The sequence below is a fragment of the Gallinula chloropus genome, assembly GCF_964237585.1.
Source record: "Gallinula chloropus genome assembly, chromosome: Z".
Taxonomy (NCBI): Eukaryota; Metazoa; Chordata; class Aves; order Gruiformes; family Rallidae; genus Gallinula; species Gallinula chloropus.
The window spans coordinates 21,374,166-21,390,959 of NC_140089.1; the positions used below are offsets into that span (position 1 = coordinate 21,374,166).

The 16,794-nt window shown below is 42.8% G+C and overlaps 1 protein-coding gene across 1 annotated transcript in view; it reads left to right on the forward strand.

The window, feature by feature from the left end:
- Nucleotides 1-12,175: 12,175 nt before the first annotated feature.
- HSD17B4 (hydroxysteroid 17-beta dehydrogenase 4) overlaps nucleotides 12,176-16,794 on the forward strand; it is a 63,118-nt gene continuing 58,499 nt past the window's right edge. Inside the window, exons 1-2 of the mRNA XM_084278834.1 lie at nucleotides 12,176-12,259; nucleotides 15,286-15,339. Coding sequence (XP_084134960.1) covers nucleotides 12,202-12,259; nucleotides 15,286-15,339 — 112 coding nt within the window. The 5' untranslated portion in view covers nucleotides 12,176-12,201. The remainder of the gene's footprint in view (nucleotides 12,260-15,285; nucleotides 15,340-16,794) is intronic.

Below are 16,794 nucleotides of genomic sequence, written 5' to 3' on the forward strand. Positions count from 1 at the left end.
ATCTGAAAATAAATTCCAAGTCAATTTTCTTTGTGTACAATGAAACTAGAAACAGGAATTAGTTTTATCATTGTGTTACATAGTTTAACTAATTAAAAAAATAGCATCTTGACTATTTTTTTCCTTCTTTTCTCCCCTCCTACCTTTTATCCTTTTTCTCCCTCATCTTCTCCTTTTCTTGTGCTTGGGGATAAAAAAAAATGTGACTTTTTAGACACTGTATTGTACTTAAAAGCATGAAGTTAATACATTTCAAACACCTGAAGACTTTTTGTTAGGAAGCTCTTAAAGAATTTTCTGTTTATTTAATTGCCATTGTTTTTGCTGTTTGCTGTGTCCTTTTGTTTAATGAGTAAACCAAAGAATATTTGCACTCCGAACTTTTCATGCCTTTTTTTTCCCTTGTTGCATTTTAAATTATAAGAAGCAGATGTAACCTGTGCCAACAACAAAAGCATTGCAGTCTCTGATGTATGGCTTCAACATCACCTGTGATTTTTTTAAGAGAGGAAATTAACTTTTATTCATGTTTGTTTGGCCACTGGGTTCTGAATATTTCCAGAAAAATGCCAGAAATATGGTTCAAAATGTGACCTCATATTGTTCAAGCCACGAGCATCTAGCAGACAGAAGATAAATGTACAACTGGGCTGAAACAACGAGGAACTGATGTAAGGCCTGTACACCAGAATTCGAGAAGTAAGTTGTTAGCTTGACAGCTGAAGGAATATTGTTTAAGATCCTGTCCCTTTTTTACTTAAACTGTAGATACATTGTACTTACATCCATCAGAAATCACGCGTAGGAATGCTCCACCTATATCTTTTCTTTTCCCACCTACAAAGAGAAAGCTGTTTGTTTTCTTTCCCAGTTCTCTCTGAGCTGGGAATAAAAAGTAACTTCTAGAAATTTAAACTCTTTTCTTTATAACTCCTATTTCTAAATCATGTTCTAATTTCCAAAGTAGCACAGTTTATAATGAATGGTACCATTTGCTGAAAGGATGACAGGGTGGTACCTTGTTTAGAACCAGGCACAATACACTCATGTGCCGTGTAAATCACAGAAGATTTTCTTCAGCCATGATCCAGAATATTTTGACTGCTCAACTTTTATTTTTCTCTGGGACAAAAAATCCTTAAATGACCTTTGTACACTGCTAATGAACACCTGCTTACATATTTGAGCCCTACTGTAGTTAAAATACATATATTTTTGGTAACAGTAGCTGCTTACTCAGTTGTGTTCCCTGGCCATATACATTTTAGAAACAAGTGAAAATTCCTCATGGAGATTTGGTTATAAGCATAAAAATGTGCCAACCAGAAGTTATATTTAGCTCATAATCTAGTTGCATTCTTTTGAAATGCTGTAACAGTAATTCTTGTCTGGCATTCATTTTCAAATACAAAGAAGTGACTCCTGTAACCATGAAAAAAACAACTGTTTTGGGTTTGCAGAGACCCACCTTTATAATTAACAAGACATAGCACTCAAGCTGTTTAATTTTGCAGTCATTTTTCCTGCAGCATACATAAATAGTGCTGTTAGTTATTTAGAAACAAATTGATAGCATTTTTTCATGTGATGCACTTGTATTAAAGCATCAACCCTCTAGTCAGGAATTTTAAAAAGGTTACAGTAGTACTGTTTGAGTGGTATAATACCATTATTGTGTGCTGTAAAACAGGTGCAATGCCATTTTAATACTATTAATACATTGAAATTCAGTCTTCATGAATTCATTTTACAGTTGGCTTTTAAATGTCAGTCCCTTAGGTGTTTCATATTTGTAACATCCTTTTAGTGTTTGATTAACAGGTGGTGCCCAGTGTGATCACAGATGTGTGTTGGTGAAGTTGTACAAGTTGAAACTAATGTTACAGCCTTGTAGAGGTGTTGGAAAAGTGTTAAGTCAGACCCTAAATGCCTTCTGCAGTACACATCAAAAAACTGTGATCTCAGACATACAAAGAAAAGAAGCTACAGGTATGTTACCATGGCCATTTTGTGTGTGCTGCCTTAAAAGGAATTCTCTAGAACTTCTGGCCACTCCTTAGTCGTGTTTATATGTGTTCTGTGTGTATGCATAGACAAACAAAAAGACACAATTAAGTTACAAGTCTTGTCCTTAAGTTCTTTTGAGATTTATCTCTGTTTGGGAGGTACAGTGATTATCAGGAGTCTGGAAGGTTTCAGCAGCTAGTGTGGGTTCTTTTTTCTCCAGGAAAATACCAAATCTAAAAAAAGATTCAGCCCCACCCAGAAGCAAATTCCTGTGAAATAAAGGAATGAGGAGATGGCCCAAAGCTTTCTCACATGTCCCTAAAAAGATCGCATTGTCCCAAGGAAACAGCAAACTGGTTTTGATGACAGCTCCAGTTGCTTTCCAGACCCTTGTAACAGCTAAAACAGCTATAACGAGACCATTTAAAGGTAAAATGGAATTGTGCATGTAACTCTTCAAGGGATGGGAACGTGCTCATTTTCATGGTCTAGCAGAGAGGAATTCACCACTGCTAAGTCTGTTGTTGTCAAAGATGAGAGTATTACAGAGGAGGGCAGGTAAGTTGCACACTGTACTGGCTTAGCTCTTATCGCTCTTTTCACTACCCTTTTCAGCTGGACAGGGGAGCTCATACATATTAAGAGGCTTAGGAGTTGACCCAAGGACAGGGAGAGATCATTCTGCAATCAGTGTCACAGGCAAAACAGACTCAACACAGAAGAAAGGAAAGAAACTCTCATTTATTACACTACAACAAACACCTAGTGATACCAGAGTCAGATCATGATAAGTGCAAGCAGGTCTTCAAGCAGCTCCCTCCACCCCTCCCTTCTTAGCAGACTTCACTTTAGTCATGATATCACTCCCTTCTTCCCCCTCATTGTGGCACAGGGAGGGGCAGGGAAGGGAAGAATGGGGGTTTTGGTCTTGGGAGGTGGGGAAGGGAGGGAGAGCATTCCTCACACTCTCCTCCCCTGCTCCAGTGTGGGGTCCCTCCCCTGGGAAACAGTCCTCCACAAACTCCAGTGTGAGTCCTTTCCTATGGAGCTTCAGCTTTTCACCAGCTGCCCCCGTGTGGGTCATTTCCATGGGGTGCAGACCTCCAGACCCAAACTGTTCCAGCCTGGTCCCCCATGGAGTCACAAGTCCCCCAAGCAAACCCTCTTCAGTGCACGCCTCTCTCTGCATGGGCTGCAGGTCCTGCTACGAGCCTGCTCCAACGTTCATTTCCCACAGGGTGAGTGTCATCCATATGTCTCTACCTGTTCCTGCTCCGTGGGTTACAGGCATGATCTCTGTTCCCCAGCATTTTCCATGGGCTGCAGAGGAATATCTGGCCTTAATCTGACCTTATTATGGCCTACCGATACTTAAAGGGATCCTACAGGATAAGTGGGAGAGGGATTGTTCACCAGGGAGTGAGTGCAGTGATAGGACAAGGGGCAGTGGCTTCAAGCTAAAAGAGGGCAGGTTTAGATTAGATGTTGGAAGAAATTCTTTACTTTGTGGGTGGTGAGGTGCTGGAACAGGTGGCCCAGAGAGGTTGTAGAAGCCCCGTCCCTGTGTTTAAGGCGAGGTTGAATGAGGCTTTGGGCAACCTGGACTAGAGGAGGATGTCCCTCCCCATGATAGGTGGTTGGAACTAGATGATCTTTGAGGTATTCAACTCAAACCATTCTGTGTTTCTATGATTCTAAGGAAAAGTCTTCCTTTATCCAGACGTTGTCCCCTACCTCCAGAGTCTGGGATTCCAGAGGGCCAGCCTTAGCAGTAGAGACCAAATGAAAGAAGCCATTCAGTAATTCCACCTTCTCTGTATCCACTGTCACCAGAAGAATGTTACCCACTTAATGGAAAAAACAGCTAAATACCAGTTTCCTGGGTTGTTTTTTTTTTTTTTTTCGCAATGTAATTGAAAAATATGGAAGAATAATCTGTCTTGATTTAGTTGTTAACACTGTTTTGTATATAATCTATACTCTCATCAGTAGAGTAAGCATTTAGCTTTGATTTCAGTAGACAGACTTCTGAGCCTTAAAAAAAAAAAACAAAAAAGTGCCCTTGAATGCATTACAGAGAGTATACTTTTGCATGAACATGAAATGAAGATTTCTGTTTGCATAACTATTGCAGAGAAACCTTCTTGTTACAACTGTTTCTCATTGAGATTTGGGCAGGTCAGCCAGCATTCATGGTTATGTGGCAAACATCTGTGCTCTGGATAAAACAACTGTCCAAGGAGATTATAGCTGTCCAGAAAATTTCCATAATATCTTGTTTTTATGATTTGCACATAAAGAAAACTTCGTTTGGGAGAGGAAAGTTTCCTATCTATCTTACAAAAAAGAAAGTTTCTACCCAAAACCACATTGTGGCTACTGCTCAGAAAGACTTAAGTAATGCAGCTGCTATTTCCCACTTGCTAAAAAAAAAGCCCCAACCAACCCTTGCATTTCTTCTTAAAGAGAAGCTCTAAAGATTAATGCACACTACGTTATTAGTCTATTGGTGCATACTGCAGCTGAAATTATGTTGCAACTTTGACATTCATATCTATAGTACTATATATTTTAGGTTACCATGTGATGTACTTTCCCTCTATGAAAATAGAGTAGTATCTGCTTATGGGATGTATCTAAGAGCTCTCTCTGTTACAGTAGTGCTTGGCCTGTATCCCAAATGAAGATTTCTGAATGTTTAAACCACAAATTGCATAAGTGACCTGTCTTAATACTTGCTTTTAATATTTGGAGATCTGGTTTGAGTTGTAAAGCTGATACTTACATGGAGGACATTCCTGAATCAATACCCACTTTTTTTTGCCAGCTTGGGAAATACAGGAACTTAAGTTTATGTTCTAACTTTCTGTGAATTTCAACTTGCTATCACTCCACCACTTTCTGGAGAAACATCCCTTATGACATTTCTTTCTACTTGAAATTGAAAAAAGGCAGCTGATAGCTTTGGGATGTTCCATAATTACACAGTATCAGGCAAAGCAGCAGACTTTAATGATTAAGAATAATGGAATTAAGGGAGGTATGTTACTTGCCAAGCTTTCCCAAGCAACCGAAACCTGTTTGCTATTTGTTGTTCTCCCCTGTGGGAAAGTCTTGGTGTGGTAGGAGGAAGACAAAGGTGGAGCTTCCTACAGTTACTGTGATTTAGATATAAATTACTTTTAGCATCACACGTAAGATCTTACACTTTCTACTCTAATATATCTTAACACTGCATTTTAAAATAATTCTTCCCATTGTCTTAATGACAAATTAATTCCTTCAGTTTTATTAAATATTTGGATTTGAAATACGCTGTTATTAATACATATAAATATGACCTGAAACAAGTAAGTCAGCCTTGTGCATCATATTCTTCCTAGACACATTGTTTTTTCCTCAGCCAGGTGTTTTGTATGCTGTAAAGAATCTTGGTGAACATAATTCTGAAGGTTTTGATAAATCCAGGTTGATCAAGACAAAATTGTTGGCTTTTCACCCTCCTGTTCTTCAGTTCCTGCTGGCAGCTTTTCAGAGTATCAGCCCCATTTATGGCAATTTAGAGCTCTTCATGTGCAACTCCCTTTGTGGGACATTTTGAATTACATTTTTCAGACTTGATTAATCATAACTTGTTTTGGCCAAGCCACAGCTAATAGTGGACAAAAAATACTGTTATATTCAATTTGTGTGAGGTTTTAATACAGGAAATATGATGATGATGATGATGATGATGATGATGATGATGATGATGATGATGATGATGGAATAAATCAGCCCAAGTAGGGACCATATTGCACCAATCCTTATTTTCTTGTGTGGAAATGACAATGCACCAGTTCTACTCCATTATGAAATTGTGTTGAAAAATTATTTTGCTTTCTTGAGCAGAGCTTAGTCTTCTTGCATTCAGGAAGCAGCTGGGCTTGGCTTGGGTCCTGAGGCAAAAGTCCCCTGGCTGCTGATAACTGCTGTTAATTAAGGGTTCTTGTGATATGAAAGGACAACCTTTCCAGAAGCACTTAGCTGGTGCTTTTGGTTCACTTCACTGACTGGACCTGAGATACTGTGGTTTTTTGCTTTGCTTGTTCAGTTGTTTTTTGTGGAGAGTCAAGACCTACAACTGTGTATCACCTGCTAGGCTTGCTAAGAGGTTGCAGAAATGAAATGGACTGAGGCAGTGCTTTGAGCCACGGTGGGGAAATGCATTGGTCCCGGGAGATGATGTGACATCAGATGTTACTTTCAAGAAAGCTGGTTCTGTATCTCAAGAATCTTGGTAATTCAGCAAGAGAAAAATGATCTCATCCTTGGAACTAAAGTGAGTCTCCCCAACTGGAAAGGTACCTCAGTTATAGGGTGCTTAACTCAATTTCAATGGGGTGGACACTCCCAAAGGTACATCTGCTTCCCCATCATACAAGAAACTATGAGGGAAATTGGAAAGGAAAGCTCAGAGCCTTTCTGGGAGAAAGGGCTCTGATCAGGCAAAGATGTCATTAAGTTTGCTTTGTCATTTTCACTGTGGTAAGGTCTACTGCCTACCATAAGCACAAGCATTTGACTTTGGCTAGATAAGACAGTATGTTTAAGGTTATAGTTGCAGTATCTTAGGACACTGCAATCTACTGTTTACCCCAAAACTAGAACAGAGGAACTCATGCTACAAAATGTGGAAATAGAGATGGAGGCCCCTTACAATACAGTACCGATGAAAACTAGTCTTAGCTACTGTTTGGAGCTGGGAGAACATGTGTTTTTCCACCCCATTCCTGATGAGCAAAGCCACTGCTGAAGAGAAGTAAAGTCTCCTAAAGGAAAAGGTGTTTATGTTGTTAGATGGCTGACTGGCTATTCTCCATCTATCAGTAGGCTACTCCATACTTAACGTGTTCTTGACTAAACTTGCTCTTTATTGTGGAGTGGGAAGGAATTTTCACCACAAAATACAGCCAGTCTGAACCAGTGATATTTGGATTTCATTTGCATTTTTGGGGTGGAAGCCGGCAGAGTGGTTATATCTGAGAGACAGCTGGAAGTCTGCTGATTATCAGGGGGGAACAAATATACAGGTGCTGTTGTGCACATAGAAAGCTTCTGTAACAACATGGAATTAAGAACTCTGGCAGTTTGAGAGGAGAGGCCATTTTAGGAGGCACAGTTTAAAAGTATCTTATCATACATGCAGATCTTCTGTTTATTAATGGAGCTGCATGGATTTATTACTCCAAGAGCAGAACGTTTTGTAATTTTTGGCTGTACAAAGCACTGTGTTGCCATTAACTCAGGAAGTAACTGCAGAAGTCTCACAGAATTACAAGGTTGGAGAAGACCTTAAAGATCATCATTCCCCTCCTAAGCTAAACCATATCCCTAAGTACCTGATCTATCCTTTTTTTGAACACATCCAGGGAAGGTGACTCAACCCCCTCCCTGGGCAGCCTGTTCCAGGCACTGACAACTCTTTCAGTGAAATTTTTTTTTTCTAATATACAATCTGAACCTGCCCTGGCACAGCATCATGCAATTTCCCCTTGTTCTATCTCCTGTCACCTGGCTGAAGAGACCATTGCCCACCTCTCTACAACCTCCCTTCAGGTAGTTGTAGGTGGTGATAAGGTCTCCCCTCAGCCTCCTCTTCTCCAGGCTAAACAGCCCCAGCTCCCTCAGCCACTCCTCAAATGATTTGCCCTCCAGCTCCTTCACCAACCTGGTTGCCCTTCTCTGGACTCCCTTGAGGACCTCAGTGTCCTTCCGATGGTGAGGAGCCCAGAACTGGACACAGTACTCAAGGTGTGGCCTCACCAATGCTGAGTACAGGGGCACAATCACTTCCCTAGACCTACTGGCCACACTGTTTTTGATACCGGGCACACTGCTGGCTCATATTCAGCCTGCAGCCAACCAACACCCCCAGGTCCTTCTCTGCCTGACAGCTCTCCTGTCAGTCTCCCCCAAGCCTGGAGCGCTGCATGGGGTTGTTCTGTCCCATGTGCAGCACTCTACACTTGGCCTTGTTAAACTTCATCCCATTGGTCTCAGCCCATCAGTCCAGCCTGTTCAGATCCCTCTGAAGAGCCCCCCTACCCTCAGGCAGATCAACACTTCCTCCCAGCTTAGTGTCATCTGCAAACTTACTGAGAGAACATTCAACCCCTTCATCGAGGCCATTGATAAAGATGTTGAACAAGACTGGACCCAGGACTGAGCCCTGGGGGACGCCACTCATGACCGGCCTCCGCATGGATTTGGTTCCATTCACCACCACCCTTTGGGCCCGGCCATTCAGCCAGTTTTTAACCCAGCTGAGGGTCCACCTGTCCAGGCCAGTGGCAGCCAGTTTCTCAGTCAGAATGCTGTGAGAAACCGTGTCAAAGGCTTTACTGAAGTTCAAGTAGACCACATCCACAGCCTTCACCTCGACTTCCATCTACTCAGTAAAGATTCAGCTCATCTGTAGATTCTGTTTACCCCAAACTTAGTAGCAGTGCCAATATGTATCTGTTTTCCATGGAATGCAACATATGGCTATTTGCTAGTCTTTTTTCCTCTTATTTTAGTCCATGTGGTTTTTATTCTCTTTTATTTTTTTTGACTTCAAAGAGACCAAGCTTCCATGAAGAATCATTTAGGGTGAAATGTAGTGGTTGCATTGAGAGAGCAGCAACATAACCTTTTGCTGGCACCTCCCTAATATCTCTCCACAGGATTTATTTTTCAAAGCTGTAGATGTGCACAAGCAACTATTTTCCGCTTGATAAGTTTGTTTTATTAAGGTGTTTTTACATACCAGCTCAGCAGTCCACCAAGGTCTGACTGACCCAGGGCTTCTGTCTCCCTTAAACTGTGAGTCTCTCATGGAAGTAAAGGGAGAGCTTACACAGTGCCCTGCTTGTGCCCCCAGCATGGATTTTCCACTTAATGGAGTGGTACATGCAACAAATGACAAAATTAATCTTTCTTGCCAAAACAGGGACATAAGACTTTCTGTGATGTGGGTTGTTGACAAGAGCTATAAAAAGTGTTTGCGTTTACATTTGCACTTGGTTCATAATATATCCAGCATTAACTACACAGTCAGCTGCTCCTCAACATCATATCAGCAAAGATGCTTTTCACGTTCTGAGCATGACAAACAATGGATTCAATGGCAAGAAAACCCCCACTCTCTGCAGGCTTACAGAAAAATAACACAAGACAATACAAGCTAGAATAGAAATAATACTACTAGCTGTTCCTGCAGATAAAAGGAATCAATAGAAACAGTGTGTCAGCTATGAAGAATTCATCAGTGGGGGTTTCTATCACATAAAATTTTACCAAATCAAAATAACTATTTTGCTCCAACCATTTTTACTGAGAGAGTAATTAGTAGGGTGAGCTGGACCATACACTTGGCGTGTATGAGATGAACATTTGTGGCCAGCTCAGTGCTGAGACCTCCCTACGGTATCTCTGCATTGGCAGCCAGAAGATGGCTGCAGATAGAGGAAATGGGGACCAACACTCAGCTGCAAGGCCTCTGGTCTCAGTGGGAAATGTCTGTCTTCAAAGCTCTGGGGACATCTACAACACTAAGGTTGTGGGAAGCATCGTCTGTGGTAGGCCATGCTTTCCAGTGCTCGCAGACTCAGTACCTAGCTGCTAAGCATGGCAAAAGACATCTGGTTGCCTCCTTCACTCACATTTGTGAAGAAATCTTTGTTCCTAGTGAATAGAGCTCTATAAATCTCCACAAAGAAAATAATTTAGAAAAAAAGTACTTGAAAATGAACCTTATGATCCAAACTGATCTTTTAACAAAATTAAAAAATACAGTAGAAAGAAGCCTGTCAATCTGTTATTTGCTCCTGAATAAAAGGTGCTCACCATCTACAGCAGCAGATAGTAGAAAACATTTTCTGTAGGATTAAGACATACAGTATCCACAGCTTGTGCTTTTCTGTTGAGCTGCATTCAAATGAAACAGGCAAACTTTGGAAGTCTGTTTAGTTTCAGGAGGATTTTGTACTCGCTAATGCGGTACCAGAATAACACACATCCAGTGTCAGCTGTTGCTTTTGCACACATTCAGCAGCATTTGCCAAACTTAAAACTCGTGGTTATTTGCACATTATTGTTCTGTGTTCTCTTACTTGCTTCTAGAACAGTTTGTCGTTTCCAGTGCACACACACAACGTGCCAACACAGCCAGAAGAATGCCAGCATGCCAGTGCATCTATTGTCTGAGTAAAAACAGCGTTGCATTCAAAGCGGTGTCCCTTTGACTCGATGTGTGTGCAAACTGCTTTTAGGTTTGTCGCTTTCATTACTCGTGGTGTGGCATCTGTAACTGAAAAGCCTTTATTCAGTTTTACTGTAGCACAATGCTCCATCTAGTGCCCACACTGCAAATTGCAATTACAGTATGTAATTCCATGCAATTTTCCGCTCAAACTGAACTGCGTGCAATAAAATCACAGGTACTGCATCTCTATTCCTACTACTTCTAAAGCAGTGAATATTACAGACTACTTGAGGTCAGAAATGCTAATCTACTCTGGTTTGGAAGTCCCCAAAATGTTATCACTTCTCCTCAATGCAGACATAAAGCACCAACAGCCAAGGAGTTAATCTGCAGCAAAACACATTTTTCGTCCTAATAGCTCCAGAAATTATGCAAAATTGACACAATGTACAATAAAGCTTAATCATGAATTAAAGTTGATCTGTGCAGGGGGGCTACATAGGTGATTTCCTCAGCTCTGACCTCTGGGCACTCCTTTTCATCATCCTTTGTTTCCCGAGCACCTCCTAGATTCAAGATGGACAATGCAAAGAAGTTTATAGCTCCCCAGAGCTCAGGTTTATGATGCTCTCGGTCAGCTGGGAGACTGAGAAGAAGGAATAGTTCCATGATATCCCTGTCCATAGTTCAGATAAAGTTTTTTTATCATCTGCATTGGGTGAGTAAAACTAGAACATCCTAACTGCATCTACTACTGAGATCCAAAGCAGTGGCCCTACAACAGTCCAATACAATTGAATTCTTAATGACACCATCTCACACAACATCATGCCTGCAATGATATAATACATTCCTACATAACACTCTGGCTGGTTCCACAAAATAGTTCTCTCTGCCACTCTTTCCTCTTCACACTGTTTCCCTGCCTCACTGTAGGGTCCTTCCCACAGGCTGCAGTTCTTTGTGAACGGTTTGTGCATGGGTGTCTCCCACTCAGTACAGGCCTTCAGGAACAGACTGCTCCAGCGTGGGTCCCTCACAGGGTCCCAAGTCCTGGCAGCAAACCTGCTCCATTGTAGGCCTCCATGAGATACCAGCTCACCCATGGACCTCCATGGGCTGCCACACCACGGTCTTTTCCAGGGGAATCACTTCTGCAGTGCATCAAACACCTCCTCCCCCTCCTTCTGCACTGACCTGGGTGTCTGCAGGCCTGCTGCTCTCACCTTTTTCCCCATCCTTTCCCCTAGAGCTACCACACTTAATTCAACACGTTCTCAGAGAGGGAGCACCTCTTGGCAGCACAGCTCAGGGGCTGCTGGAGCCAGCTGTGTCCAGCACAGGGCAGCCCCAGCCTCTGACAGAGAGGGCCCTGCGCAGACACCCAGGGCAGCCTTCCTCCCACACAGAGAGGAAAAATCCAGGGGGGAAGAAGGCAGCACATTAATTGTTCAATCAGATCCCTCCCACAACCAGGGAAGCGATGCCTGAAAGCTGGGATTTGGATTGAGAAAAAGTAAACACAACAAGCAACAGAACATAAACCAGACGATTACTATAAAAGAAGCGGAGATTAGCTCGGAACGGAGGCCTGGTGCCTGCACCCAGGCAGCCTGATCCTGAAATCCACCCTCTTCAGGCCTGTGGGGGCAGAGGCCCGCCGCGGAGCAGGACCGACAAGCTCTCCTGCTGAAACCGCGGCGTTTCCCAAGCCACTCGCCCTGCCCGTGGAGACAAGCCAGGAGAAGCAGCCAACGCCGCGGGAGCAGGAGCCCGAGTCCCACGCCCGCGCCGCAGCCGCCCTCCCGCCGGCCCCTGCCCGCGCAGTACAGGCGGCCCCTTCCGGGGGCGGTGGCGCACGCGCGGAGTCGCCCCTGGCTCCGCCCTCGCTGCCTTGACCTGCGCCGCCAGCGGGGACCGTCCTGACGCGCAGCGTATTGAAGTGCAGTGCGGGGCAGCGGAGCGGCATGGCAGCGGGGATGAGGTTTGACGGGAGAGTGGTGCTGGTGACCGGCGCCGGAGGAGGTAAGCGGTGCCGTCCCATGCCTGGGGGGCGGTGTGGCGAGGGTTTCGTCCCCCGCGGTAGGCGGCTGGGTCCGTGGAGGGGCTTCCCGCGGAGACCGGGTGAGGCAGACGCCCCGCAGCCGCCGCTGCCCTGACAGGTGCCCTCCGGCGGCAGACGGGCTCGCCGGTGAGGGCTTCACTCGTTAAAAAGCCTTTGGGTTTAGGTTGGGGTTTTTTCCCCGTGGAAAAGAGAGGAGGGATGGCGGAAAGGGGCCGCGGGTCTGCGGGCAAGGCCGGGCCCCGCGGCGGCCCTGTCAGGTGCCGGCCCTCGCTGTCAGGGCGGGCGGCGGTGGCCGCGCCAAGGCTGTACAGGGGTTACCGCCGCCTTCCTTACAGCGCTTGGGAGCCGCTGCAGCTTGACCCGAGTCCCGACCTCATGGAAACTAGCGCGTGAGTGCTGTCTCCAGACGTGTGTCTTCTGTTCCTCGGACACACGGGAGGAGTAATGTTGCCTCACACCACCCAGTCAGTCATGGATGTGCTGCCCCGCGTAGTGTTTTGGTATCCTAATTCCTTCCGGTGTCGCCTTGCACCTAGGGACTGACAGATGCAATCAGCCGTGTTGCTCCAGCAAGGGTTTGACATGTGCCAGCGCTGCTGCAGAAAAGCAGCCTCCGTCCCACCTGCTGCTGCCGTCCCAGAGCCCCGCCTGGGAAGCAGCCTGCGGGCGCAGTGAGAGGGCGGCAGGCGGAGGTTTCTTTCGGCAGCCTGGCCGGCCTGTGCTGTCCGTGGGTGTGGGCCTGGTCTCTCCGGGGAGTTAGTTCTGCGGTGGAATGCTTGGTTTTGCCAGGAAATGTCTTTGTATTTGTTGTTGTGTTGTAGGGTGGGCTGGCTGGTTGGTTTTTTAGGTTTTTGTTCTTTTTCCTCTGGATGCATGCTTTGACTTCTGGCTACTCTGGTTCTTCCAGCCAAGACAGGAGCTGTGAGCACAGACAGCGGAGTGGCAAAGTTTGTAGCTGTCATGAGCTGCTAAAGGAGCTTGTTCCTCTAAGAAAGTTCAGCATTCCCACACTGAAGCTTTGCAGGTTTTTTGTTTTGTTTTGTTTTGTTTTTGTGGAGCTGCACATGGCCAGAGGGGTCATTCTGGGAGCTTAGGTTATGTGGTGTCTTGCAGAGAAGGATCAAGAAGAGGAGATTTTGTGGAAAGTACTGAACAGTCCATTGTTGTCATCTGAGGGTGACAAACGTGGAAATACTTGAGGCCAGATCTTTCTATGACCTATATGTGTATGTTTCTCTCTATGTAACAAATGTCACTGAAGAGCAGGTTAACATTTTAGGTGACAGCAAAGCAAAGACAGTTTGGCAGCAACAAAGCTTCTACAAAGCACAACATGGAGCAAAATTTGCTTGTCCTAAGTGTGGTTACAGTGACCCTTGTACTTTTACTATTAGGCTGCTTGAAAATGGTTTGTTAACAGGGAAAACTGGCCTTGGATGTTGTATTTCACAATAGTCTTTTGATAAACTGCTGATTAAATTCAAGCCAAGATAAAGGAAGGCCCTGTTACCTACAAATTAGTTCTTATTTTTCTTTTATTTAGTTTACAGCACTTTAGTTAGACTGTACTTCTAATAGCATTGTTTGTCAACATTGATTTGTGAATCGGGTGCTGGTGAACATGTCAGAGCTGGGAATTTGTCTAAAACATCTGGATCACTAATGTGTTTTAAAGTGAGATCTGTTCTCACATACACAGGTATCTAAGAATGCAGTAGTTTATTTTCACTTTGGGCAAATCTCTCATGAAGTATTGTGTCTACCTGTCATGCAGCATTGTCATTGATTGTGTGATTCAAGCTAATTTTTTTTCTGTTTAAGACTAATAAAAAAATTAAAAGCATTCAGACCTTGCTTTCCAGTTGAAAATACTGACACATACAACATGGTCTGGATTTTGTGCACTTCTCAGGTGTGTAGCTTTCTAAAACAAACAGAAGTTTTCTTGGACTTGAGTTACATTGAGCAGTGGGTGTATATGCACCTAACATGATACTCCCTATTGCAAAGGCTCATAGGAGTGTTCAAGAAAATTCCAGTTTGTTGGTGTGAGATTGGTTGGAAGCACACCGGTCTAATCAATTCTGTTCAGTTTTTTAATTTTTTTCAGAGCTAGTTCTGAATGTTTTGGTTAGGGACAAAGAGATACTGTTGCACGTTTTTCTGATCATCATCTGATCATTGAACTCTCAGTTCCTTTTGAATAAGGAAAAGGATCACTGTAATTGATTTCACTAACTTTTGGCTGGTACAGCAGATAATCTCTCTGTAAATCATTTGTTGTAAGCAATAACTAATGTATAACATGCCTAGAATCTAAGCCAGAGTAAAAGTGCAAGAGTCTTGTGTTTGCATGTGAGGCAAAAATGAGAATCTTCGATTATAATAGGTGAACTATGAATGCATCTTGTTAACTGTGGTATTTGGTGATTCCTTTGTATGCAAATAATTGGAGGGGTTTTGACAGTACATCTTAAATTACAGTTAAATTTTGTTCAGTTTCTTCTTCAAATCTTACAGACTAACTGTAAGTGAATAAGATACTTACCTGGTTAGAATGTAATTAATTAACTTGAAAAATCCCCTCCTCCTTCAAGGTTACATCAAGAAATTAAACTTTCAGCCTTACAAATGTGTTTTTTTTAATCACAAGCACAAACTCAGCAGCAGACAGCATTCCCTGATGGTTCTGTTAAGTGCAGTAACAAAGAGTAAGCATGGGATTTTAAAAATTATTTTTAATTTTTGTTCTTGACAGGAGATTTTATCTACTGTTTATCCGTTTGTTTACTTTAATGTTTTGAACTTATATAAAAATTTTAACTCCTGTGGGAAATAGTGCTTTACTTTGAACCTTCAAGGTGGTTGTGTTGATTTGGTGCATTTTTCGTAATGCAATTAATTTTTTTTCATAGCTCTTTCTTTGAACTGTGATCCAGGAGTCAAACTGACTGTTTTTCAAATTTATTTTATTTTTTTAAACTAGGTTTGGGTAGAGCATATGCTCTGGCTTTTGCAGAAAGAGGAGCTTCGGTAGTTGGTAAGTTTCATGTTAACTAACTTGATCTAGACCATAACCTTTGCCTTTTTGCATAGCTTACATTCAACAGTCCATGCCCTTTTAGACAGTAACCTTTGTTATTTTATGGTTTTCTTTCTTATCTTTTGCTATTTAAATTTTGCTTATAAGCTTTATTTTCTTATGAAGCCAGTTGCCCAAGTTTGTCCAAGGACTTATTTTTGTATGAAAGCCAGTTTGCATCAGATAATTTCCCAGACTTGACTTTCATCCATACGTAACCAATCTGTACTGAGAGTTGTGGCCAGAGACGGTGTTACCTTACATGAAAACTGTTCAAAAACGTGTAATATGACTGAAAATGTGAATGTGGATCTGCTAGTACCTTTTCCCAGGGAAGGAGTTACTGGAATGTAACGCAGTATCGGTAGCCACAGAAAAAACAGAATGTCCTGAAAGTGCACTGCATTGTTTCTTTCTGCAGTGTATCGCACAAAGTAGCCCTCTGGTCTCAGTGACTGTGCCAAGTAGCTCTCAGTGAAGGCTTTCTGATAGTTCTGTTGTCATGTGGTTGAAATTGTGCAAAATGCTGTATCACAAGCTAATACTGAAGGTTAAATTATGTTCTTGGGCACTCTCCAGCAGTTGGCATCTTTCATAGGCAGTCAAATGGTGAATTTGTAAAGGTATTGTTGACGAGTTCAAGGTTAAATGTTTAACAGGATTCTGGAAGAGAATTCGCTTACTGTTTTTTTATTGTTTTTTAGTATCTTTCTAATAAAAATCTTAATTTCAGTTTACAGAATTTCTTGTTTTTTCTTTTATTGATTAAATACGAGAAGTTTGGATTTAGAACGTTTTTAAAAGTCAAGGGTGTTTTGGGTTTTGTTTCTTTTTTTTTTGGTAGCAGCCACCTTTAATGCTTACCTTATTTGCTAGGAACATAAATACCTCATCTCAAGTTCTTACTTAAGAAAAATGAGGTCACTAACGCAGCCCAAATTTTTAATTGTATTGACTCTGTGTAACTAGTGGTGTTCTAACTTTCCAGAATGATCTGTAAAAAAATGTATTTTTGATGCTGTGGTTTAGCTGTGAGAGGTAACTAAGCCCCACACAGCTGCTTGCTCACTGCCCCTCAGTAGGATGGAGGAGAGAATCGGAAGAGTGGAAGTAAGAAAACTAACATGTTGAGAAAAAGACAGTTCAGTAGATAAAGCAAAAGCTGCACACATATAAAATGAAACAAGGAATTTGTGCACTTCTTCCTGTGGGCTGGCAAGTGCTCAGCCATTTCCAGGACAGCAGAGCTTTGTTATGCTTAATGGCGATTTGGAAAGACAAATGCTATCACTCTCACTGTTGTCATTCTCCCATCCTTGCTTCCTCCCTCTTTCCCCAGCCCTTTGTAAGCTGAGCATGTTGCCATATGGTATGGGTCGTCCCTTTGGTCAGTTGGGTTCGCCTGTCCTAGAT